The 26,290-nt window shown below is 50.9% G+C and overlaps 2 protein-coding genes and 1 long non-coding RNA gene across 11 annotated transcripts in view; 2 read left to right on the top strand and 1 right to left on the bottom strand.

The window, feature by feature from the left end:
* The window catches only part of SLC49A4 (solute carrier family 49 member 4), a 105,437-nt gene extending 100,080 nt beyond the window's left edge, over positions 1–5,357 (top strand). The window contains exon 9 of the mRNA XM_070508986.1: positions 5,320–5,357. Coding sequence (XP_070365087.1) covers positions 5,320–5,342 — 23 coding nt within the window. The 3' untranslated portion in view covers positions 5,343–5,357. The remainder of the gene's footprint in view (positions 1–5,319) is intronic.
* SEMA5B (semaphorin 5B) overlaps positions 1–26,290 on the bottom strand; it is a 120,679-nt gene that overhangs the window by 12,312 nt on the left and 82,077 nt on the right. For 7 of the 8 annotated variants that reach the window (XM_044771481.2, XM_070508978.1, XM_070508975.1 and 4 more), the window contains 8 exons: positions 22,144–22,189; positions 10,705–10,767; positions 10,253–10,351; positions 9,515–9,728; positions 8,516–8,801; positions 6,075–6,210; positions 4,721–4,928; positions 4,406–4,613 (listed from right to left, as the gene is read on the bottom strand). In XM_044771481.2, the coding sequence (XP_044627416.2) occupies positions 4,406–4,613; positions 4,721–4,928; positions 6,075–6,210; positions 8,516–8,801; positions 9,515–9,728; positions 10,253–10,351; positions 10,705–10,767; positions 22,144–22,189 (1,260 nt within the window). The remainder of the gene's footprint in view (positions 1–4,405; positions 4,614–4,720; positions 4,929–6,074; positions 6,211–8,515; positions 8,802–9,514; positions 9,729–10,252; positions 10,352–10,704; positions 10,768–22,143; positions 22,190–26,290) is intronic. The other variant, XM_070508979.1, reaches the window with a different exon arrangement.
* Positions 6,217–22,134, top strand: LOC139045234 (uncharacterized). Of its 2 annotated transcripts, none has more exons than XR_011503183.1 (4): positions 6,217–6,837; positions 10,730–10,878; positions 11,300–11,379; positions 15,779–22,134. It is a non-coding gene; the product is annotated as an uncharacterized lncRNA (long non-coding RNA). The 2 variants fall into 2 exon arrangements; XR_011503184.1 differs by lacking the exon at positions 6,217–6,837 and adding an exon at positions 10,260–10,393.

Genomic DNA, 26,290 nt, shown 5'->3' on the forward strand with positions numbered 1-26,290 from the left:
GAGGGTGGGGCTTCCCCTTGTCACCAGATGAGATCAAAGAAAACAATGCTGTCCTTTGCTCGGGCAACCCATGACCTCGTATAAGGGAGGTGATGCTGGGGGTTTCAGTGGGTGAGGGCCTCGCTGGACCCCAGTGAGCACACTCTGGCCCCCCGGGAACCCAAAACACTCATCTGTTGCACGAGAATCTGTTCCCACTCTATTCACTCAAGGACAATCTGTGTCGATTGTACAATATAAGTGTGCTGGTCCTTCCATCTGGGATTGAGGGTTTGATTTGGGGGTGTTCCACCAGCAGAATGCATCAAACTAGACATTATGGAACTAAATACAAGCCACGTGTAAAAGTAGTCCCAGCCACCTGTGGTTTTGAGACTCTGCTCACTGGCTGACATTTGGATCAAACGGGCTGCTTGCAAATTCCACCAACCAGAACTCAGTGTAGCCCACTCCCGAGTGTATTTCCTCAGCTCTCAGAAAGGGTATCAAACCCTAGAAGCGGCTGATATGGCATTTTATAAGCAACATAAATTAACTGGGAAAAAAAAAGAACTAGCCATGACTAGTGATTAATAATAATAATAAATAAGATTCTCTCCATCAAAAACAAATGTCTGCCAGTGGAGAAAATGGGTAAGAGCAGAAAATTTGAACTGGCTCATACCAGACAAAAGCAGAAGATTCCAGAAGAATGGAATTTGCTTCATGCTACTCCTTTCATGTAGGGCCTAGCCAGTTCTGGAGCAGTAATTTCCTGCCAATTAGACCGTGGATTAGAATCGCCTGGGGATCTTTAAAAGCTTAGGCAAACCAAACAGAAAACCCACCAATCTCAGGGCCTTTCGGACTGGAGTAGGCCCAGGCACCGGAATCTTGTAAACGCTCCCCAGGTGATTTTCACGAACGGCATGGCCAAGAACTGCTGTTCCCAGGGCCACTTTTGTCAGGGTTCCCTAGCCGAGAGATGAAGGGCCTTGTCTTTCCAATCCATGACAGAATAAAAAAGGAGGGAAGAAAAACGCAGAGTAGATGCTGGCCCCAGCCCCAACCCCCCCTCAGGCTCCCTCACCCTCTCAGCCTCTTGGTTCTCCCAGAGAAAAAGGAGACCAGATTCTCCATGGACACCCTGGCCTGCTCCTGCCCTGGCCCTGGCCCTGCCCCTGGCCCTGGCTGCCTGAGGGGCCTTGGGGCCAGTGCCTGAGCTCTCTCTTCTGGTGCATATCCACATTAGCTGCTTTTGGCCAACAGCCACTCCAAAGCTTACAGAGCAGGGAACGTTCTTAAGAAAATTAAAGCTCTAAGCAGAGGAGAGTTAAAGCGTGTCTCTGACAGCAGGAATGGGTGGCCGTTTCGAGTTCCTTTCATAAAAGCAGCCACCAGACCAAGAATACATCACCATGTCTTTTTACTGCAGTGTTGCAAGCAGCCATTACAAAGGGAACAGGTTCATTCTATGGGCTCGGAGGCAGGACGGAGATGGATGGCGGAAGTTGCAAGCAGGCGGATTCCAATACCACACAGCGAAAGCCTCACACAGGGAGCTGTCCAGGGTGGAAGTTGGGAGCCAGCGGCCACTACTTAAGATGGCAGCAGAGGCAGGCCAACGCCTCCTGCCAAGGCGGGAGGTCAGGAGGAGATACTGGCTGAGCCACCTTCCTGAGTGAGCTGGGACAGAGAATCCTCTCCCCCAGGGGCAGTGTGAAAGGATGCTGGAAGGAGGAAGAGGCAGGTCATGCATAGAACATCTGCTTTCCAGAGCCAGTCAGTGGTTCACTCTCTGCTCCTCCTCCTGTGGCCCTGGTCTCTCTCCGGCCAGGCCAGGGGCCTGGTCGTGCCCCATGTGGGCTCAGACTTGCCCGAGTGAAAGGAGGGCGCTGGAGACAAGCCCCTGAATTCTGGGCAGCGTTGGGGGCCTGAAGGGGCCTCTGCTTACCCACCCTCATCCTCCTGCCAGCTTTGAAAGAAAGGAGGAAAAGAGCATGAAATGTCTATCCTAGGAAACAGTAAAACCCTGTGACAATCCACCCCACAACAGCACAAATTCTGATACAGTGTGATAGGCATTTGGCTCCCAGACTCCCAGGGTGCACAGTGTGGTGGCTGCACCAGCTGACTCTGGTCATTTTATTAACTTTGCAATAATATGACTTCACGTTTTATATTTTTAGATCTACCTACAGCTTTATGGCAGGGTTTTCACTGCACACATTAAGGGCTCTTATTCCAAACTCAGGAAACCAAGTAGGACAAAAGAATCTGCTCCAAAATGACCTCCTTCCACCTTGCTGCTCCACCTGGCCCTAGGTGGAAGATTCACAGCCACGCTACGCAACCTCACTGTCCCCTCTGCAGCGTCATGTGAGTGGGGAAATATCCCTGCATCTTCCTTCCTCTCCTTCCACTGCAGACCCCATTACTTCATATCTGGCCTGGAGCCACACTAGCTCACGCTGACCAGCCATCTGCCCCATGACAATGCTGCTCGCCACTGTCTGACTGATTTTTGTAAAACACCTATTCACACTGCCTGTCACTCCACTCTCCTGCTCAAAGACTGCGTCAGTGCCCACAGTCACAGGATTCAAGTCAAAATCCTCCCTTGGCACGCTCAGCTGGCCTCAGTCCACCTTCCAGTCCCATTCACCACTCGTCTCCAGCACCAGCCTCCTCTCAATCAACTGAAGGAGCAGTCATGTGTGGAAGGCCACTTTGTTCCTTGGGCTGGGCATGGCCCCCTGGTGGAACACAAAAAACCCTGGGACACTGAGCTTGCCTTCAAGGATTTACAACCTCTTGGAGAACAAGGCACATGCGAAAAGTTTAGTAACAACACAAGAGTTGAAGAATACAAGATACGGGGGAAATGCCGTCAGCAGGTGGCCCGTGACTCACTGCCAAGCAGTGCTGTCTGTATTCAATGTCACAGATGCTGAGACCGCAGAGAGCCCAGGAGGCTGGAGGGAGCTGAATGCAGGTGTGGAGATAAAAAAGGAATAAGGACACTAGCTAGCACTCACGACTCGCTGGCCTAGGCACTTCGTGAATGTTATTCCCAATCCTTACAACAACTCTGCCGAGATTAAATATCGTTTGCTCCATCAGAATTTCCCCCAATTTTCCAAGTAAGAAAGCTGAAGCCCAAAAGGTTAAGTAACTCGCTCAAGATCACAGAGCTGGTGGATGATGGAGCTGAGGTGGAACACCAGGGGTCCCTCCCACTACACCCCACTGTCTCTCCCCACGTGTCAGATCCAGGCATGGCGTCTAGAGCTCCGAGGGAGACGGGGTGTTCTAAACCTATTTCATCTCGCCTCCCTCCTCTCACACCGACAGCCCTGCAGGGTGCTCTGAGCACGGCAGGCATCGTAAATGTTTAGTGTTTTGCTGATGGAGCCATGTGTTGGGGCTGAGGGGAGCTTGAGTGTCTGCCCACTGCCTCCTCCCACTCCTCCCCCCACGGGCGGCTGCCACACCGTGACCATCCAGCCTCTCCCTGGCTTTTAGGCCTCCACCCTGCTCCCAGCACGCCCCACTGGGGCTGGAGAACACCCCTTGGTAACAGGGGTACCATTTGTCTCCCAAATCTTGAGGACAGGTGGGCACAGCCAGGAGGTCTCTTGTATTGCAAGGCGACAGGAGCCCGTGTGGCTGTGGCTATGCCCGCTAAAGGCAGCTTTTGATTATCTCAAAAATGAGGGCGTGCCCCTCGGGGGTGCCTCACGTGGAAGGAGGCTGAGGAACATTTCCATTTGGCTTTGGCACAGGCCTTCATTTCCCTCTTACGTGCCAGTGTCATGGTTACCAAGTGGGGAATCCACTTGAAGCCAAGGTATGGAGAACTGACCTCAGAAGTGGATAGAAAGTGAATGCAATGTCTCCACATGGCTCCTCACCTCCACCCCACCCAAGCCAGGCCTCTGCCTCTTCCAAGAAAGGAAGAGGGGCAAAAACTGGGGCCTGACTCAGGGCATCACCTCCCATCTGCCCCTACATCTGGGTATCAAGTGCTGTGGTTTCAAAGATGAAGACAGCTCTCTGAACTGAAGGGACGGAGAATAAGTCAAGTGGGGTAGAGACAGCTGACAGGCCCTGACTGTGGGGTTGGCAGCAGGGATCACACCAGCCACCACCCTTTGCTAAGCACATCCTACCCCCAGGCAGTGATAAGTGGTTTGTGCAGATTACCCCAATTACCCTTCACAAAAACCCTGCAAAGATTTTATGAGGAGGAAACTGAGGTTCAGAGAGGTTCAGTGACTTGTCCAAAAGCACAGAGCTGGAGGCTGCGCCAGAATGCCATCCCGGGCTGACCTGCCTCCAAAGCTCCACCTCTTAAGCGCCACCTCCGAACTGCGACGGGGGGGAGGGGGGAAAGCCCGGGGAGGCCCTCCCGCCCTCCGCTTACCCCTGGCTGCGGTAGGCGGCGCAGCGCTCCAGCGGGACCCGCAGCACGCTGTCGCTCAGCCCCACGAAGAGCGCGCGCGCGCTGTGCAGGATGCGCAGGCTGCGCAGGGGTTCGCGGCGCCCGGGGGGCAGCACGTGCAGCTCCTCCAGGTAGCAGCCGCGGAGGCTGCGGCTCGTCGTGGACAGTGCCTTCAGGATGGTGCCCGACTCTGGAGGGGTCAGAGGAGGGTGGCCTTGAAGGCCCCGGACCTGGCAGCCCAGCCCCCGCCCCTCAATCTCCTCCCACCCAGAGCCCAGGCCGGGCGGGCGGGCTCACCCGTGCCGATGTAGAGCACGTGGTAGAGCGTGTCTTTGGCCTGCACAAGGTCCACCACGAGGTGTGAGAAGCGCACGCTGTCCTGGGTGACACAGGGCTCCGGTGTCACCGGCTGCACGGCCTCGCTCATCAGGAACAGGCGCTGGGCGTCCTGCAGGCTGCGCTCCGTCAGGTTCTCGTTGGGGCCCACCTCCGGCAGGGTGCCACACTGCCACGGGGAGCGGGGTCACGCGTGCCCAGCTGCGCGGCTGCCACCATCCCCTGCGCGCCTCCTTCCTCACCGTAACCCAGGTGGCCACGGCAGACTCTGATTCTCCAGTCCCCCCCATCCCCAACATCCCTGCTTGGTCCCCTGCACCCACTTCCAAGGGAGAGGTGCCTCTACTTTGGGAACTAAGGGAAAATGAGGCTGGGAAGATGGCGGAGGAGGGAACTGCCAGGGCTGGGGAAGAGGAGGGGAGATGACAGGGGGCTGAGTTATCTAAAACAGATCACTCCAGTGTGGATAACAAGCGTCCTGTGATCTTATGCTGGTGCGGTGGGTGCCTCTCCCACATGTTGGGCTAACCCCTGCCTTCCCTCTCCTGTGTCCCTACCAGCTCAAAGCTCTTATGCTGTCTAAACGGAAGCTAGAATGCAACCACCATTTATTGAGCACCTACTGCATTCCAGGAACCTGTTACATCGCTGAGGTCAGTGGTATAATCTCCACGTGCCAGATAAGGAAAAAGAGACTCAAGGAGGCTGCGAGACTTGCCCAAGGTCACACAGCCAGAGGCCTAGATCTGGGTCAGGATTGTCAGACTGCAGAGCCTGACATCTTTCCCGGCTCCATACTGCCGCCTGGGCAGGAAGTTGGATGGATATGAAAGTCCACCATCAGTAGCTTTCTCTACCTCATGGCTCTTTCCACTTCTCCATCACACCATCCTTGGCTGGGCCCTAAGCACTCCTGGCACTCAGAGACCCTCCAGGCATTAGCACCTGTGCTGGGTAGACGGCAAGCAAACTCCAGCTAAAATCCCTGAGTTCTGGCCAGACAGCTCGTGTGTGCTCAGTCCTCTACTCTGAGTAGAGCTGAGGTCGCACCTCCCTGCCTCCCTGGTGTGAGGTCGTATTTAGAGATGGCTCAGAGCATACTCCCTTGCTCTGCCTCCCACCCACTCTCCCCTTCTCCCCCCACAGTCTTAGAGGTTACTCGCCCTCTTAGAGGACCAGCGCAGACCCCACAGATGGGCGTAGACCAGCAGTGACAGGTTTGGTGTTTGCGCTAAGCAGTTGGGAACTGGCTTGTGGTCAGCAGTCTGGGGGAAAGCCGTGTGTGGGGAGAGGGAAAAGGGAGGAGAAGCTGTACCTGGAAATTGGGCAGGGGGTTGGCGATGGGGAGCCAGGCAGCCCTGGGGTTCTCCTGGTAGCGAAACGGGCCATTGAAAGCCTGGGAGATGGCACTGAGGTTGAAGGCGCAGACGGCAGAAGCGGCAATGCTGTTTCTGAAAGGCAAGCGATGGTGGGATGCTGCCCTCCCTGGAGGCCTCCCACCCTCCCCTTAAATCCCACAGCTGGCTGTCAAGCCACAGCATGGCCCAGCTCCAAGGCGCAGGCACCTGTGATGAGCCTGGCGCCTTCTGCACCATAAGGGGTGTCACAGGAGGAGGAGACATGGTCCTCACACTGTGGGAAAGAAAGACCCTCTGATGAGAAGCACTCGTGCCTCCTCCTGTGCTCCTTCCTCATCCCCTTCCCTAACCCAGTGGGAGGCTCAAATAAAGTCAGCGGTTTGCAAACATTTAGTCCCTGACCCACTGTAAGAAATGCATTTTATAATACAACTCGGTATCACTGACACAGACATGCACACACACACACCTGTGATGAATTTTCATGAAACAATACTTACCCTTACTAAATACATTAACCTCTGATATTTTCATTCCAGTCTACTCTGTTTTATTTATTTTACTTTTTAAAAAGCTGGCTACCAAACCGCTGATCGATGCTGCAGCCCTCAGGACCCTGAGCCAGAGAACTGCAGACCCCTCCCAGTGACTGAACCCGATGTTTCTATGGGCGTGATGCGAGCAGCTGAGAGAGGACACCACTACACCAAATGCTTCCGGGTCTGTTCTCTGCTCAGAGTCGCTCTCCCCAGTGTGTCCATTTCTCTCCCCCCGCTGCCTGGTCTCACCTCCCCCCCCACCCCGGATGCTGCATGTCCTCCTGGTTGGTCTCCCTGTAGCCTGACTAGTCCTCTAATCCATTCTCCACACAGCAGCTGGAGCGAGCATTTCAAAATGCACATCTGTGCTAATCTCTGGCCTGCTTCAAGCCCTTCGATAATTTCTCCTTGCTCTTAGGATAAAGATCAAAACCCTTCAAGCAGTCTACAAGGCCTTCAGGACAGAATCCTCTCTGGCCCACCTTTCAGCCTCCTCTCCTGTCTTTCTCCTCCTCACCCTCCAGGCTCCTGGCAGGCTGGTCTCCACTCAGTGCCTCAAATGTTTCTTCCCACCCCAAAGCTTTGTGCATGTTGTTCCCTCTGGCTGGAATGCTCCTCTCCCCTAGTTAATTCCCACTCATCCTGTAGATGTCACTTCCTACAGGAAGCCTTCCCTGATCACCACCCCTCCATACTGGTAGAGGGGTCTTTGCACACTGCCTTTTCTCTTTGTAGCATTTATCAGAGTTGAGACTGGGCGTTTAATAACCAACCTCTCTAGAACGTAAGCTCCTTAAGAGCAGAGCCAGGTCTGTTCTTGCTCACTGGTATCCTTCCCCCTGCCCCCGACACCATGACAAGCACCTGGCATGGAGCACCTGGCATTTACAATCCACACTCATGTCATCACTTTCCCTTGATCCCTCTCCAGCAGCTCCTGCCATTTGCTCACAGCTGCCCACCTTCTGGTGCTGACCGCCGGGCTGGTTTGCTAAGTCCTGGCTATCAGTTCATGGCCCGTGTCGGCTGTGCTGCATGTCTGTCCCGCTAGGTTGGATGGCCTCTCTGCTGCTGCTTCCCAGCTTTACTCTCATCCCTGTCCATCCCCTCAGACAGGATGAGCCTGGCCCTCATCCAGTGCCTGCTACCTGGGGCCCAAGGTAGGCAAACCCCACTTTAGGGCCCATACGTTTCTGAGGTCCTTACAAAGAACCCTGCCCAGCACCCTGTACAACAAATACGCTCCTTGGTCTCTGCTGACCATTCAGCCTTCTCTGTACCAAAGTCGCCTGATCAGGCCAGCTTCACACAGAAGGAGGCGGTGGGAGCAGGGTCTCATGGTCTCCTTGAGGGCTACCCTTCCTTGCACCTAAAGGTGTAAGGCTACCTTTCCTTACCCAAAAGGAGCTCTAATGCCAGCCCGTGTTCCTCAGGCAGTCAGGACTGCCAGAAGACCCTGCTGGTTAGGTTTAGCAGGACCCTGGAGTCCTGAGGTAGGAGGGACCATAAAGAACTCCCTCTGAGCCTGCCCACAAAGGGCTGCCAGACCCTCCGGGGGCAGCCATCCCCCATCCAAGGCAGCCTATCTCACTTCCATCACCAGCACGTCCTTCCTCTACCGAGCCAGAGTCCAGCTGCTTTGATTTCCTCCACAGCTGGCCTAGGCCTGCCCATCACAGCAACCCAGAACAAGTGCTTCCCACTCCAGAGGCAGCAAGTCACAAAACCCTCAGACGGCCCTGCGCAGAGGGCACGGCAATCCCCATTTGACAGAAAGAGGAACAAGGGCTCAGAGAGGGACTTGCCTGACCCCACTGCCTGCGAGGTGGGGGGAGGGGTGGGGGTGGGCGGGGACTCACATGTTGGTGGTGAAGACCCCATAGATGAGGTCCTGCTCGGGCAGGTGGAAGGCACTCTGCAGCTCGTTGTAGTAGAAGGGGACCTCGCCCGGGCGGGAGCAGTTGAGCCGGGCCTTCATGAACGTGGTCCACGTGTCCTCCAGCAGGAAGCGGCCCCCCACGTCGTTCTTGCACACGCGGGCCACCCGGGAGTACACGGTGCGCCCGCAGTCATGCTCCACTGCATTCTCCCGCAGGAAGAAGTACGCAAACAGCCCGATGTCATAGGCTGCCACGAAGTTTGGCTCTGGAGGGGTAGAGGAGGAAGAAGGGGTGGGTCGGGCCAGGAGGGAGGAAGGGGGCAGAGTTGAGAGTACTCCACTACTTCCCTTTTCCCAGATGGGCATCCTGCCATCCCCCTGCCAGCTTGGTGACCTGGGGGCTCTGACTAACCTGTCCCCACCTCCAAGACAAAGTGCAGTTATAATAATTGTGAATGTGCATTACTGAGCACTCACTGTGAGCAGACACTATTGTAAGTACTTTATATGGGTCAGCCCATTTGATCCCCATAACAACCTCTGAGGCAAGTGCTATTATTCTCCCCATATTACAGATGAGAACATTGTGGCACAGAGAGGTCAAGTACTTGCTCAGGGCCACACAGCTAGTCAGTGGAGAAGCAGGGATTCAACTGCAAAGGGCAAGAAACTCATACCACCCTCCCTTAATCCCTTCTTTCCCATAACTTTTTCTCCTAATCAATTCCTAACTCTTTCTCGCCCCTCCCAGCTGGCCCCCCCATCCGCTCTGGATGCTCAGGACATCTATGATTTCATCTGGAGGCCGTCTCCGACCTGCTGTGGTCTTTGGGCAAACATCTGCCCCACTCAGGGCCTCTTGATGAAGCAAGTGGAGCCCTTTCAGAGGTTGGGCAGGAAGAAGGACAAATGGGGATCAGGGGGTGCTGGCTGGGGCAGAACCAGGGGAGCCCCCACCCCTGGGGCTGGGCTTCCTTACCATTGAGCCACTTGGAGTTATACTGGGCAGTGCGGAGCGGCGGCCCACTGCCCAGGCTGCGATAGATGGCGGGGTCCCGACCCGAGAAGTCGATGACCGTGGCCGCGTAGAGCTCTCCCTGGGAGGAGATGACAGCTGTGGAGTTGTGGCGCGGATCGTAGGGGCAGCGGGCCACGCCATTGATCTTCTCCATAGTCCGGCTGAGGTTCCCCACCTGGGGATGACGGGGAGATGGGGGCACCTTTCCCTGAGGCCCAGGGGCTGCCTGTTTTTTCCACCCCAGAGTTTTGTCTCCTCCTGGGCCCCTGGTCTCTCTGGGCCTCCCCCTCTCCAGCCTCCTCTTCACTGCCCACCCCATGGTGGAGCAGCCCTCAGGGAGGGGGGAGGCTGTGTCAGGAGCCCCGTCTGCCTCTGGCCCCTGCCCTCTGATCAGGACCCTTCAAGGTAAGATTCACTGATAAAATACAGCAGTCCCAGTTAAATGTGAATGTTGATGAATAATGAATAATTTTTTAGTAGAAGTATGTCTCAAATCTCAGGTGGGACATACTTATGCTACAATATCATTTGCTATTCATCTGAAATTAAATCTAACTGGGTATCTTTTTTTATTTTTGTTTTTGGGTGGGTTTTTTTTTTTTTTTTTGCTAAGTTTGGGAACCCCATTCCCAGTTCGTGTGCCTGGGCAAGAGAACCTCTTGGTGGCCCCTTCTGCCTGCCCCACCCCGAGGGCCCCACCTGTCTACTGGAGCACACCGGGGAGAAGGCATTGGTCCCGCACATGAACACTTTCCGGCCAGCGACAATGAGGACTCGCACATAGTTCTGACACTCCTCCTGAAGAAAGAAGGGGCAGTAAAAGAGGGCCACGCTGTCCAGGCATGGCACTGGGTGTCTCTCTCACACCACAAACATTCGAACACCCCCTCTGCCCCAAACCCACCTTGCTCTGAACTCCAGGGTGCATCTGTGGACATCTCCTCCCCAGCACCTCCCTCCCAGGCCCTCTCACTGCATCACTGCCCTTCAAATGCTCAGAGCTGCATCGTCACCTGCACCAGGAGCCCCCAGCTCCTCCAGGCTGGGCCTCTCACACAGGTGCCCTTGTGCCCACAGGGGGCCCCTCCATCCGCACAAGCACAAGCCTCTTGCCGGTCCAAGCCAGGCCCCTGGACCACCAAGGCACATACCTCAGTCTTCCCTTTGCTTTGGCAGGAGCGGCGCGTGTCCTCGTTGGAGGCCCACTCTGTGGCCTGTGGGAGGAGCACACAGACATCACGAGCTGTGCCTCTCACCACCAGGGCAGGCAGCAGCCGAGTCTGGAGTGGACAGGAAGCTAGGCAAGGGTCAATGACAGCCTGCAGGTAAGGGTTCCTCTCACTACGTCCATGTGGGTGCAGAGGGCAGTCAGCTCTCCTGACCCAGGGACCTTTAAGGAGTGGACATTCCTCAGTCCAACACCCTCCTTGCCTGCGTGGCCCAGGGGAGGCCTGGAGTAACAACTCCCTCGGGCCGCGTCATCCCCATGCAGCTCTGGCCTAGGACCTCTCCAATCCTCCCGTCCCCGAGTTAGCCAGGGAGCTGGAAGTGGCGAAGAAGGGCCTTCGGGACCCCCCAGACCCTAAGTGGAAGACAGGAAATGTGCCTCCATTATGTGCCAGATGTCCCTCCAATGAGTAGGGGGCAGGGAGGGAGGAAAGGCTAGATTTTGCAAACCTCAGAGACAGGAGAGCTGTTGAATTTTCACATTACAGCCCTGCAAAGTGGTTTCATTTTTCTTAACAGATGAAGCAGCTCAGGTTCTTTGTGACTTGCTGCCGGTACGTGGTAGAGCAGTGAAGGGAACCCACACTCCTGATTCCAAGGTCTGTGTCTGTCCTCTTTACCCACTGTCTCAAGGGCCAGAGACTTCCCTGATCTTAACTGCTCCCCCTCCTCCCAGCTCTGTGCTGTGTGCTTCCCGCCTTGTTTCCCTTGTAGCATCACTCATGCTCTGTCGTGGGGTCAAGTGCTGGGGGACGCAGCTTTCACTCCAGGACCTAAACGACACTACCGTGTTTCTAAGAGCCCATGGCATTAGGAGAGAGCTGTCCCCACCCAGCATCCCCCCTTCCCTCCATCTATTCTGTCTCTACTCTCTGACATCCCTCCCAGCCTCTGAAGAGCAGCTGGAGGGAGGAGTGATACCCTCCACATGCGGGCAACATCAACAGCTCTGCCGTGTGGCTCATTCCATCTTTCTGGGTCACATGTATAAACATGAACTGCCTACTGTCCTGAGAGGGGGAGCCCTGAGCAAGCAGCTCTCCCAGCCAAATGGGGGAAAAGCCAAACCACCTGCCTTTAATTTCTAACAAAGCTCCTTCTAGCCATGAAGTCACTGCCTGCAGAGCTCCAGGGGCTGGGATGTGGGAGGGGAAGGGGGGCACAGGAGAGGGAGCAGGAGGTCTGCTCTCTGCTTTCCAGCCTGCAGCCCACCCACAGCCCCAGGACAGCTGCTTTGAGGGCCACAGTGAGGCTGACTTCTGCAGACCCCGGATGCAGGAGCTGGGTGACGAGTTTGGTCCATCAGAGTTTGCCTCCATCAGACCTACGAGCAGGCTGGGCTCATCCTGCCATGCCAGGCCTGGAGCTCAAGCCTCTGCTCCCAGACCTTAGAGAAAGGCAAATGGCCTCTGGCCTCTGGCCACAGAGCCATGGGGTTCATCTGGACAATGAATGGAGCCATTGTCATACTCAGGGCCCCATTGGCTCCCAGGCTGAGCCTGATGTGACAGGAAAGAGAGACATAAACGAGCAACCTCAGGGCCTCTGGGGGCAGAAAAGAGCAATGACCCACAAACACTGCAGATGTCCAGGCCTAAGGCTCCGAACCGTGGGTAGCTGCAGGGGACTGTGTAGGCAAAAGGGCCTTGCTGGGGCCTTGGGGTCCCTGAGCACAGGGCACTTTGAAGGGATCAGCTTTGTTCCTAAGGGGGTGGGTATTCCCTTGGGTGGGGGGCCAGGTGTGTACAGTTAAAAGGAGTTAGATAAAGTTACACTGAGCTGAACTTGGGACAGGCACTGTCAGGGACTTGACACACCCCTCTCTTTGATCTTCTCCACAGCCAGTGAAACACGTAGCCTCTTGCTCATTTTACAGGTGAGAAAAATGAAGCTCAGCGAGGTTGAACAATTTGCCCAAGGTCACAAAGCTAGTAGGCAACACATCCAAGATGCAAACCCAGACAACTGACACCAGAGCTAAGCTCTCTCTGTCACATCCCGCAGCCTCTCACAGCACATGGATTTCTCAAAGCAAAAGTTAGAACACAGGGCCTGAAAAGAATACGTATATTTATAATGATGACAGCACAGAGCGGACTTGTTTGAGTCATTTTACTTATTTTTATTTTACCTTAAAAATGATTTTTTCAAAGTAATGGTGTACAGAGTCGAAAAAGTTAAATAGTATGAAAAAAAGCCAGCAACCCACTCCTCTCGCACCACAAGCCCATTTCCCAAGGACAACCACTTTCAGCTCTTTTAGCTGTTTCTCTATATATGTTGAATCCAATTTTTCAAAAATATATATCAATCTCAGAGCTCATTTTCTGACTTTCTGTTATGGAGGTGAAGGTTTTTCCCACTTACCCATCCCCATTCTCTCCCACCCCAAAGCAGGCACACTCTCCTCCTCCTCATCCTCCTGTTATATTTATGTCATACTGTTTATTATTTTAATATAATTGTTTAATATTTTAAATTAAAGTCAACATTGGTATTTACATTATTATGAATATGTAAAAATTGTTCATAGTACCCCAGATTTCACTGAGTGTAAGACAGCATTGATTGTAATATGAACCACTAAGAAAGAAAATAGGCTGCCAAACTCTTTTATTACTTAAATTTTTAATGTAACTTATTGAAAGTGCTCTTATCTAGACACACATTTTTTATTATATATCAATCTTGCGCATACAGAAAAGAAAAATGTAAGCAAAATTAATTAAGTATTCTTAAACCTTCTTTGAATTCAGAGTTCATCTCTTCTGAATCACTTTCCTATTCAGAGTTGTCAGTGCTCATTTTTTGTGGTTTTGTTTGTTTGCTTGCTTGTTTTAGAGTATCATTTTTTGAGCCACTCAGGGTGTCAGTGATGCAGCAGTTCTTACAGAGTATTCCACTCTGGTCTCCAGAATTTTCTTCCAAGCTACTGACCCCATTCTGCAAGTATGGATGCTGGCACTTTCTTGATCTTGCCAGAAGGTGTCCACAGAAGGTTTTCTGACAAAGTAGGACTCATATTCCCTCCTCATTCAATCCTACAATGGTTTGTGGACTGAAATGTTAATGGATTGCTGTTGTCGGGTCAGATCACCGGGAATAAGGACCAACCTCACACCCACACAGGCAATGACAACTCCATCAGGAATGCAGCCTGGCTGACAGTGACTGTAAGATCCTTCCACAGAAAGACACGGCCTGATTTCAGGCTTGTTAAATGTAAAAACGTATATCTGAGAATCAATGAAATATGCCTCGTCTGATGAGGTTTCCTTTCTTGACCAACTTTATGTTTTTCCTGGACTGAATAATTGTCTTGATTTTCTACGTTTGCTTGTTTTGCAATGTACCTATCACTAACTTTCCCCAAATGCCCAACAAGTGTTACAAATCCCTCGTAGCATCACTTGCTAACTATCCACACAAATGGTCCAGATAATGTTAGTTCCCATCCTCTTCCCTCTGCCCCAGTACGGACTGTTGTTCTTGAGGCCTCCTGCTTGCATATTAACCTGGAACTTACCTTCTTTCTTCTCCCGTTCACTAAATTTCATGTTTCCCTCTTTCTTGATTTACTTGTTTATTTTGGTGGAACACATCTCCAGTAACTTCCTAAGAAATGGAACACGGTAGATCAATGTTTAAAAATTCTTGGATGTCTGATCCACTCTATCTTCATACTTGATTGATAGTTTTGATAGAGAATTCTAGGTTGATCATAATTTTCACTCAGAATTTTAAAGGCATTTATGCCTCCACTGTCTTCTAGGTTCCATTGTTGCTGTTGAGCAGTCTGATGACATTCTTATTCCCCATCCTTTGTAGGGGCCATTTTCTTTTCTTCTTTAGACTCTAGAAGCTTTAGGATCTTCTCTTTAATAGCAGAATCCTGAATTTCACACTGATGTGTCTTAGTGTAGGTCTGTTGGGAACCCAGTCAACCCTTTCAGAGAAGATGCACCCTCTGTTTTGGCAACCTTTCTTATGTTATTTTTGTCTTTAATTTCTTCCTCACCTTTTCCTCTGTTCTCCTTTTTGTAACTCTTATTCTTGATCCAACCCACTGTTGGCCCTTGTATATCGATCCTCTGGTTTTCTGATACTTCTCCCTATTTTTCATTTCTTGTTTTTTGGTTTTGTTCTAATTTCTGGGAGATTTTTCTTCAATTTATTTCTTCAATTCAACTTTTATTTCCCCAATCACATTTCTGATTTTTATATTTTTGTTTTCTTGTTTTTATTTTGGTAAAGAGTGACCCTGAGCTAACATCTATTGCCAATCTTTTTTTTTCTTTCTTCTTCTTCTCCTCCTAACCCCCCAGTACAGAGTTGAATATTCTAGTTGTGGGTCCTTCTAGTTGTGGCATGTGGGACACCACCTCACCATGGCTTGATGAGTGGTGCCATGTCGGCACCCAGGATCTGAACTGGTGAAACCCTGGGCCACTGAAGCAGAGTGCGTGAACTTAACTACTCAGCCATGGGGGTGGCCCCTGAATTTTGTATTTTTAATTTTTTTTTGAGGAAGATTAGCCCTGAGCTAACTGCTGCCAATCCTCCTCTTTTTGCTGAGGAAGACTGGCCCTGAGCTAAGATCCGTGCCCATCTTCCTCTATTTTATATGTGGGATGCCTACCACAGCATGGTGTGCCAAGCGGTGCCATGTCCGCACCCGGGATCTGAACCAGCGAACCCTGGGCTGCTGAAGTGGAATGTGCAAACTTAACCGCTGTGCCACTGGGCCAGCTCCTATTGTTTTATAAATAAAAATATTTTTACATGTCAGAAGATACTAATCAGTTTTTCTAAATAATTTTTTTAAATGTGTTCTTGTTTTTCTTGCATTGTCCCTGTTTCTTACAGCTTCTTTAATTCTGTTTGCCTGTTTGTTTTGGTCTTTCTCTTTCACTTTAGAGGGTTTCCTCAAATGTCTGGTGATTTTGGGCCATTTGTTCATGTTTTCTAAAAAATCACTAACCATTTTCTGCTGACCAGAACCAAGGCTTCTTGGAGAAATGGCTGATTCCAGGTCTGGGCAGCAAATGTACAAAGTGAGTCTGGAACATCTCCTCAGACCAAATAGCAAGGATGCAATCAAAGACAAGGGCCGTGTCAGAGGACCCAGGAGCCAACCTGAAGGGGCCTCCTACTGGCGAAAGACGGGATAGTCATGAAAGATAACTACAATGGACTGAAACTCATCAACAATGTTTAAGGCCATGAGTCTGTAATGATAATAATAATAAAAGAATAAAATTAATTGATCATCATTGACAGATACTCGCAAACCAGCTTATTATTTGAAAACTGGTGAATATATAAAGACAGAGTAGCCAACATTTATCCTGCCTTTCCTATATGACTGCATCACTGGGTAACCAGAGAATAGAAGAGAAGTTCCTTTTTGTAGTAGTCTAGCTAATATATTTTAACACCTAAGAATTAATAGATCTAGGAAACGATAATCAGTGGCTGCTAACATCAAAGAAAGTAGAGAAAATCAGACAGCATGTATCCCCTAAAGAGAGTACACAAGAATACCCATGAAATAATCTTCTCAGAATCTAAACTGAATAAAGTCTTTAGATATAACAATCAATTTACAGATGATACAGGGAATAGAAGAGCGTTAAGTTATACCATCTAGATTGCAATCAGCAAAATCCAGACTGTGGGAAACTCTATAGGACAAACCACCAGGTTTCTTCAATAAATAAATTGCACAGAGAGAAAGAAAGGAAACATTGTTTAACAAAAGCTTAAAAGACTTATCAACAAATTGTAAAGTATGGTCCTTATTTGGATCCTGACTCAAACAACCAAAACTATTTAAAAATTTTATAGGACAATTGGGGAAACTTAAACATTGATTGGATATTTAGTGATACGAAATTGTTCATTTTGGGTTTTTTTTAATATAAAAATAATCTTTATTATTTAGAAACGTACACTGAGATATTTATGATGGCAAGATATGTCTGAGATTTGCTTCAAAATGATCAAGGGCAGGGAAATGGAGGATAGAGATAAAATATGATTGACCATGAGCTGACAATTGTTAAGCCTTTAAGTTGCTGTTGAGAACACTGGGTTCATTGTACTATATTCTCTACTATTGTGTGTGTATGAAATTTTATGTGATAAAAAAGTGTTTTTGTTTGTTTGCTTGCTTTAAGAGTAAAGGACTAAACAGATAATTGGGAACTCCATGGGCAGGGTTTTTATAGACTGGTGGACTTCTTTTAGCGTGCCGGGGGTGTGCCTTTATCATTGGGAGACCCCTCTATGTCATATTCTAGAAGTTTGGTCTCTGGAGCCATTGAGTTTCTCCAGCAAGAACTCCTCCAGTCTCCTGCCTGGGAGTAGGGCAGGGGGCATCCAGAAAGTAGACTTTCATTTGACCTCTTTGTTCTACCCCACAGCCCATTTAGTGCCCTTTACCTTTCCTGGAGCCCCCAAATTTGGAGCCTCACCAGCTGGGTCTCTGGAGAAAGGGTCTTAGTCTCCTTTGTTGGGGGAGGGGTAAGATGGAGGGAGAGAGTGCTGTGTGAGATGGAATAGGAGACCTGGGTTCCAACCCCACAATTTAGAGAATGTCAACCATTCCCCCCCTTTAGGCTTGAACCTCATCCTTACATTCCACAATGCCTGACACCAGAATTTCTGAGCCCTTCTGGGGAGCTGGCTCGCTTCTCTGCCTCATCTCCCTCTATAAACTGTTCTGCTCTGTAAGTCAGTTATGATTGCTCCATTCACTTTCTATCTCCCCAGAATGCCTTTAATCTCCTCTCCACTGACATCTCTTTTGTTCTCTCTGTCATTGTGGATCTGTACCTTTTAAAATGTACTCACCGTCCTTTTAGAGGGCTTTTGTGAGGAGTAGAGATAGACATATATGATCAATCTGCCACACATAATGCTTTAAACTGGGACTGTCCCAGAAATTCCAGGATGGCGATCTCTAGCAACAGAGTGACTGCATGGTTGTCTGCTGTGGGAGAGAGCAGCCAGGAACTGGATAATCTCCTGTAGACTGAGCAACTCCCCTGGACACCAGAGACGACGGCTGAACATTAAAACATCTTCTGAGCTTTAAGTCTACCACTCAGCAGAGTTTAGATTTCAAACAACCCTAGAGTTGCCAGACTCTAGCTTAGAGAAGGTGGAGATAGTGAGAAGAGAGCTCAGGAATCAGCCTCACCATCTGTCCGGGCCCAAACAAAGCACCATATGCGTCCTGATGCGTGTGTGCAGAACGGTCCCCATTTCTGCACTTGCAGGACATCTGGCAGCCCAAGATCATAAATCCATTGCAATTAGGCCTCCAGCCACATCATACCCTGGAACTGCTCTGGCAAGGGTCGCTCGTGAGGTCCTCACTGCTGAATCCAAGTCAGTGCATCACACAGCAGCCCCGGACACGGCTGGCCACTTGCCACCTTTTCTTTCCCAAACCAGTTTATTAAGTTTCACTAATAAATTCCCATGACAGATGAGCTCACTTGATTTCCCCTCCTTCTCCCCAGGCATGTGCAAGTGCACACACACGCACTCTGCTGCTACCTGCATCTCCCCTCCCTTCAGTGCCTGGAGAACTGGGAGAGAGGCTGGGTATTTTGATTTTCCTTAAGGAATACTAGTTCACATAAATTGTTTAACAGAGGTTAGGTACTTAGAAGTCCTTTTAATGGACACTGGTTTGCATAAACTGTTTGCTTTTAGACTTTTCTTTAAGGGATGATGTTAATTATTTAAACTATCAATAAAGCACTGCATTTTAAGTTTGGTTAAATCATACCCTGGGGCCACATCGGAGGATCAGTTGCCTGGAATGGAGAGTTACAACCCTGGTACCCCGGGCAGTACGGAGCTAATGGAAGCTGGGCTGGGGAGCCTTGCCCCTGCCTCCTCTTGTTGCAAAGTGGTGCAGCTCATTTTTAGTACTTGGTTGCCGTGAGACACTTGTGATAACAGATGCTGAAGACTGAAAGGTTGTGAGGGGAGACCCAAAGCCCCAATAGCGCAGTGGCGGGGCGTGTGCTGAAGCCGGGTTTTTACAGCCGAAAGTCAGGGCTTTCTCACTGGGTCAGACAACAGACCAGGTGACCAGAGGCCAAGGTCTGCTGCCAGCCTAGTCGAGGGGATGCTGGATGGCCCACTCCGACTTCTCTCTCGTTCTCCCCTCTCTGTAGCCAGATGGTACCCACAATGGTGGGGAAATGAACAGGAAATGTATTTATTTCTCTCAGTTCTGTCACTGAATCAAGTCTGAATTCCCGAGGTCAGGCCCCAAAGAGACACTCTGGGAAGGCACTGAAACCAATTTCTGGTGCAACTGTGGCTGGTTTGCAGGGCCCTCCAGAGAAGCCCCTGAAGCTGAGACCTGTCCCAAGGGCAAGTTAAGGGGCTCGCATAAGTTATTTTCCCGTGACTGAGACCAGGTCAACACCGAGCTGGATGAACCAGATGCTGACTCATCATAAAGCCAGAGAGTTCTAACATCTAATAAGGTAGGAGACCCAACATCTGATAAGGGATGGGACCTAACATCTGATAAGAGATGGGATCCAACATCTGATAAAGTGTAGGATCTAACATCAGATAAGGTGTGGGACCTAACATCTGATAATGGATGGGACATAACATCTGATAAGGTGTGGGACCTAACATCTGATAAGGGATGGGACCCATACCTGCAGGCCAGCTCTCAGTGACACATGGGCAAGCCAAACCAGTTGGGCATCATCTACAGAAAAGGCCTCTTGACATCCTAGAGCAGCATTTGGCTGCGCATTAGAATCACTTGGGAGCTTCTAAAATCCCAGTGCCTGGCTGTACCCCAGACCAATTAAGTCAGAATCTGAGGATGTGACCTGGCATCAGCATTTTTTAGAGATCCCCTGGTGATTCTAGTGGGCGGCCAAAGGAGATCTACTGCCTAGAGTCAGGCTAGCTCCATTCCCATCCTGAGTTATACTACCTAGCTGTGTGGGCCAGAAACCTAGATGGACCACTGTGGTCCAAGCCCTAGCTAAGCACGCTAGGGCTGCCAACTTCCCCAACTCCAGGGATCACCTTCATACAGCAGACAATGTGCCTGGTGCTCCCTGGCGCCGTGTGATGCTGTGACCCTGTGTGATTCTGCTGCCTGAAGATCTCCTCCCCTCTCTTCTCTCCATCCCTACTCCACGGCCTTAATTCATTCTGGCCATCACTCACCTGGACTATTGCAGCTGTCTCCTGCCTGGCTCCTCCACTAATCCATTCTCTGCACTGGGCCAGGTGATCTAAACACCACAACTGCTTATGACGCTTCTCAGCTCGAAACCCTTTAATGAGTCCCCATTGCCTTCAAAATAAAATATGGATGCCTCTGCTCAGCAATGGAGACCCTCTGTGATGTGCCCTCTCTCTCTTCCCAGGCCTCATTCCCTACACTTATCCTACTCAGACCCTGTGATTCCGCCGCACTGGGCCCCTCGGTGCTCCACACTATTTCACACCTCTATATCTCCTCCTTAATTGCCTGGCAAACCTCCATCCTTCAAGCTCCAACCCAAGGGCAGCTCTCTGGGAAGCCGTTGCAGACCCTGCAGAGCCCAGTGGGTTCCTCCTGTCTCTGGGCCGCCACTGCACGCGCACGCACCTCTCCCTGTGTGCTTCCCGCAGCCCTCCCATTACTCTTGTGCATCTGTCTCTCTTTCCTTCCTTTGGACACTTCGCTGCTCCCAGAAAACCTTCATTTTCAGACCATGGGAACCTAACAAAAAGCCAACTGCCTGAGCTCAGGGCAGGACCCTGGATCCACTTCCTCCCACTCATTTTGATCTGTCTCTGCACTGGCTGCCCCCAGGCCCTGACCTGCTGGGTTTCGCATCTTGGCTTCATTTTCTGTGGATGCCACTTGGAAACTAGGCTCTGGATGGGCTGCTTATGACTGAACTGGCAGGCCACAGGATGCTGCCTCTGGGGACTTCCTCTGCCTTGCTCCAGCCCAGGCCCCAGGAACATGCCACATGGTTCCCATCCAGGAAAGGGAATCATTTGTGACCTCTTATATGCTTGCTCCTTGAGGCAAGGGACAGCCTGATTCACCTTTGGATCTCAAATGCCTAGTACCATGCCTAGGCCTTTAGCAGATATTCAATAAATGTTTCTTGGGTGGGAGGGTAGATGGATGGATGGGCAGGTTGGCTGGTAGGAGTATGGACAGAGGATAGATGGAGTGATAAATGGATGAATGCCATTTCCTTTCAATTTGACCTAGTTCCTCCCAGCCCCTCCTGTCCAACGGTCATGCCTTTTCTGCTCCCTATACCTCCTCTCTGCAACCAGCTGCAATGGCCCCTGGGGGTGTAGACCCAGGGGCAGCTAGAAGAAACCAGACCAGGATGTCACACCAGCTCACCAAGGATGTCTCCCCTTCCCCAACTGCCCTTTGTAGTGAAACCCTGTACCAAACAGCCCAACACTAGACTAACTCCTCGAACGTTCTGTAATTAGGCCATATGATCACTCGTCATCTCTTCCTGGCTATGCAGGACTGTAAGCCCTGGAGGTCGGAGACTCTGCTTGTCTCACAGCCCCTCCACTCCCAGCTCAGTTCTGGTACACAGTCAGTGCTCATTGAATGCTTGATCACTGGGAGGCCAGCAAGCCTCCTAGACATGAGAACTGAGGCTCTCCCCTCAGTGAAGAAGACATGGCCTTCCTTTCTCTAGAATGTTCGGCCTCTGCAGAGATGGTTTGGCATCTGTTTCTCAATCTGGGATTAATGTTCTGGATCAAGGAGTCCCATGAAAATGCCTTCTAGAGCATTTAGGGAATTATGCTTGGGAAGTCCTCCTTGGCAGCAGATAATAAATCAATCAGCTCAGAGAAGACGCTGAGGCAGATGGAATCATGTCGCCCAGCTGAGAAAGGAACCGGGGACACCCTTTCCCTTGAGGCCCAAACTCAGAGACCCTCCTGTGGACTTAGAATGACCAGCTGTGCCAGTTCGCCCAGTACTGTCCCAGTTTTAGCATTGAAAGGCCTGCATCCTTGGACTCCTCGGTCCCAGGCAAATGGGGACAGTCGGTCACCCCGGCTCTGGTGCTCTTTTTCTCCTTCTTCAGCAGCTCCTCTGCACAATGCAGGAGCCCCACGTGTGCCTCCATGTTTACGTGGCCACCCCCCTCACTTCCGACTATCTTCCCAGCAGTTACCTCGACAGCTGGTGTCGGTCCACGGCCAGTGAAAGAGCCTGGGGCTCCCGTTTCAACCCTAGGGGCTCAATTCGAATCTTGCCCCTTTGTGCTGCCAGCCCTGGCTCCCAGATACCAGGGAAATTACAGGGAAGGGAAGGGAAACAAATGTACCTGGAGGAGGGAGACATTGGCAAGGCTGAGTCGGAAGAGGTAGTTCCTGTGAAAACAGAAACGGAAATGGTAAGTCAAGCTGGTTCTGCCAGGGGGTCCCCAGGAAGCAGCTTCCTGGCAGCTGTTTCACAGGTGCCACGACTCGGTGCCGACGGCAGAGGGCCTACAGGGGCCGGCCCCCAGGGGGCGCTTTACCTCCACTAGCTCATTAATCCTAACAGCAACCCAGGCGTGGAGAAAGAAAACTCCATTTTACAGGTGAGGAAACAGGTTGGGTAAATGGCCCAAGTCACAGAGACAGTAAGTGAAGGAGTTGAGATTAAAAGCCAGACTTGTCAACTCCGGGAGCCCAGGAGTCTCTGCTCCCTGGCCCTCCTGGCAGGCCCAGGGAGGAACCCTCAGCACCTTTCCCAGCCATGGAGCCCATTTCTGTTCAACTTAAAGCCTCATGGAGCTCTCGCAGGAACCCAGACGGGCCATCTTCCTCTGCCCCTCACCTACCAGCTTGAGCCACTCTCCTCCTCAAACAGGCCAGCCGTCCCTCCAGGTTCCACGCCCACGGCCCCTGGAGTCCCGTCTGCTTCCTCATCTCCTGCAGTCCCTCCGGTAATCAGTGACCCTGGATCTGACCTTTCCACAGCCACCTTCCTGAACCACCCTCTCTCCTCTTGTCCAAAGTGCCCCTCTGCCACCTCTCGATTCCTCTCCCCTGCTGCCCAGCCAGCACAGGGCTGCCAGACTCATCTTCCTCAAACATCATTTTCATCCTCTTGGCCTGATGCTCAAAAACCATAAATAAGGACACTTATGTCCACACAAAAACCTGTGCACAGATGTTTATAGCAGCTTTATTCGTAATTGCCAAAACTTGGAAGCAACCAAGATGTCCTTTGGTAGGTGAGTGGATAAATAAACTGTGGCACATCCAGACAATGGAATATTGGATAGGAATAAAAAGGAATAAAATAAAGAGGAATGAGCTATCAAGCCATGAAAAGACATGGAAGAAACTTAAACACATATTACTAAGTGAAAGAAGCCAATCTGAAAAGACTATATATATATATATGTCAAATTATGTGACATTCTGGAAAAGGCAAAACTATGGACAGAGTAAAAGAATCAGTGGTTGCCCGGGGTTGGGGCAGGAGAGGGAGGGGTGAATAGGCCGAGCGCAGAGGAATTTCAAGGCACTGAAATTATTCTGTATGATAATGTAATGGTGGATGCATGTCATTATACGTTTACCCAAACCCATAGAATATACACCAACAAGAGTGAAGCCTATTGGAAACTACAGACTGGGTGATAATGATGTGTCAATGCAGGTTCATCAGTTGTCACAAATGTACCACCCAGGCGGGGGATGTTGATGGTGGGGAGGCTGTGCATGTGTGGGGGCAAAGGGTATATGAGAAATCTCTGTACCTTCCCATCAAGTTTGCTGTGAACCTAAAACTGCTCTAAAAATAAAGTCAATTAAAAAAAACAAACTTAAATAATAATAATGATGATGATGATGATACTACTATGAATATCGGCCACTCACAGTGTCAGGCAATGCTGACATTGCTTTGCCTGGACTCTGGAGCCACGAGGCCACTATGCCTGGGCTTGGAGGGTGGCAGAACCACCAAGTCAGGGCGCCACACGAAAGTGACTGCAGGTTCACAGAGTAGACTCTGCTAGAGACCAGGAGAATTACAGCTCAGCCACCTGCTGGGGCCTTCTGAGAGCCTCAGTGTCTGCATCTGTGAAATGGAGAAACCAGTGCCTGTCTTGTTTCACAGGGCCACGGAGACAGGGGAACTCTGTGGGGCACGTTAAGAGGTTCTATTAATATCAAGCAGACCTAAAGTCTTGGTTTTCCCTAAGAATTTTCTTTCCTTATTACATCTTCTTTTGGCCATTCCTCTTTTGGCTCCTGAAGTTTTTGGGAATAATTGCTTTAGAAAGTTCTGGCCTACCTCAGCTGTGCTGAGACAAGAAAGGCCGGGACAGCTTGCGGAGTGGGCCAGAAAGAGGAGGGGCCCCGCGGGATGAATCCAGGCCTGAAGGAGACCCCTGAGGCAGAGACTTCTCTTTCCCAGCTCTGGCTCCAGGCCCAGGCCCCACTTAGCTTCTTTGCTCCTAGGGCTGGGTGGCCTCACCGATGACCTTGGCTCCAGGCCTCTGCTGTCCCTCCCCAGCCCCCTGCCCTGCCCTGCCCCTCCCTAGGTCTCTCACAGGGCTTCCCCACCCCCACCCTCCTGGCCTGGGGACAGATGGGCTCTGGTTCATACTCTAGGCTCTGCCCCAGCTGTCTGCTCAGGTAACACAGGCGTCTGCTCACAGCTTTAAAAAATTAGGGGAAACATTGCATCATTTTATTCATTTTTATCCCATCGAAAACCATTCATCACAACACTGCAGTCTATTCTTCTGGGAGATGAGAACAGAGAGAGATCTCTGTAGCCTGACCCGCCCTAAAGCCCTTATGGAACAGGGCAGGGTATAAATGAATAACAAATTTCCCTAGCCTGAATTCCAGAGGCCCAGGGGGGTCGGAAGGAAGAGGGGCGGGAAACGTCAGGCAGAAGAGAAGAGGGGAGGAAAGTGACCTAGAGAAAGCGGGAGAAGAAAGAAGCAGAGGACCCACTTCATTTGCTGTCGGGGTGGAAGGGACCAAGTCCATGATGACTGTCCCCCTATTCTGGGGCAGAGCCAGGCTCAAGGACCCAGGAAAAGCTGTGCCTCCCCCTATGTGGGGGGAAGGAGCGGATGGGAAAGAGCAGTGTGACCACAGGCAGGCAACTTAATCCTTCTGAGCCTCACCTTCCTGGTCCACTCAACGAGGACAATCACAGAATCCACTTCCTGAGTTGCTGTGAAGACTGGATGGTTTATTCCATGCCTGATTGACTACATGTTTAGATGCTTTACTACAATGTGGTATATAAAAGAATGCCTGACATGTGGCAGGCGCAGAATGAAGGACAGCTTTCAAAATGCTTCCACAAGCTTCAGAGCGAAGCATCAGGAGTTTAAAAAGTGCGTGTGTGAAGCTGGTGGAATCTGAATAAGTGAGAAGTATTGCGTCAATGTCAGCTTCCTGATTGCAATGTTGTGCTATCGTTATGCAGGATGTTACCATTGGGGAAAGCTGGGCGAAGGGTATACGGATTGGATCTCTCTGTATTATTTCTGACAACTGCACGGAAAGCTCCGATTATCTCCAAATAAAAAGTAAAACAATTATTCTGTTGGCTGGGAAAATAAAGTCCATACTCTTGCATACTTGCCTATGTACAGATTCCCTCTGGGAGGACACACAAACTCACTACAGGGCGTGACTCCAGGGAGGGGTCCTGCTTGGTGTGGGAGGGGTTGAGGGGGCCCTTTTTTTCACTGTATACTCTTTTGTACCTTCTGAATGTTCCACCATAACACATCTCACTGATGCAAAATAATTTGTTAATTTCAAAAGAAAAAGAGAATGCATTCAGCCCCAGCTTCATAAGAGCCCTGTGATGCTGGCAGCACAGAGACTGCAGCCCAGACTTTACAGATGAGGAAACTGAGGGTCCAAGGTCAAGATCACCCAGGACAAGATGCAGACCATCTCGTCCTAGTCCAGAGCTCTGTCTTTGACTTGCTTCCCTTTCCTACAGCAAATGAGGGGGTGGGGACACTCCGGACAGCCCAGAGGTCAGGGATGGTCAGCTACATAGTGTAGCCTGGAGGTGCCCAACCCAGTGGCCACCCTCCCCCAGCCCCAGACCCGCTGACTCAGGACCTCTAGGGGGAGAGCTTCTGCAAAACCAGTGTAGCTGGCGCTGATAACATGGACTGGCAGAAAAACTCTAGCTCTGGGGTTAGGAGGCCTGGGGTCTAGTCCCCATACTCTGTTGTCATCTTGCTATGAGTTCTTCAGAAGGTCACCTTCCCTTCTCTGTCCCCTGCCTCTTCATGTTTAAATTGAGGGAGGTGGATTAGACCAGCGATTCTAAACCTCAGAGTGCACGGAGCTCACCTGGAGGACTTGCTAAAACGCATGCAGGTCGCAGGCCCCATTCCCAGAGTTTCTGACCGGCAAGTCTGGGGTGGAGCTCGAGAACTGCATTTCAAACAAGTTCCCAGGTGCTACTGGTGCTGCTGGTGCTGCAGT

This window comes from Equus asinus, chromosome 5 (genome assembly GCF_041296235.1).
Source record: "Equus asinus isolate D_3611 breed Donkey chromosome 5, EquAss-T2T_v2, whole genome shotgun sequence".
Classification (NCBI taxonomy): Eukaryota; Metazoa; Chordata; class Mammalia; order Perissodactyla; family Equidae; genus Equus; species Equus asinus.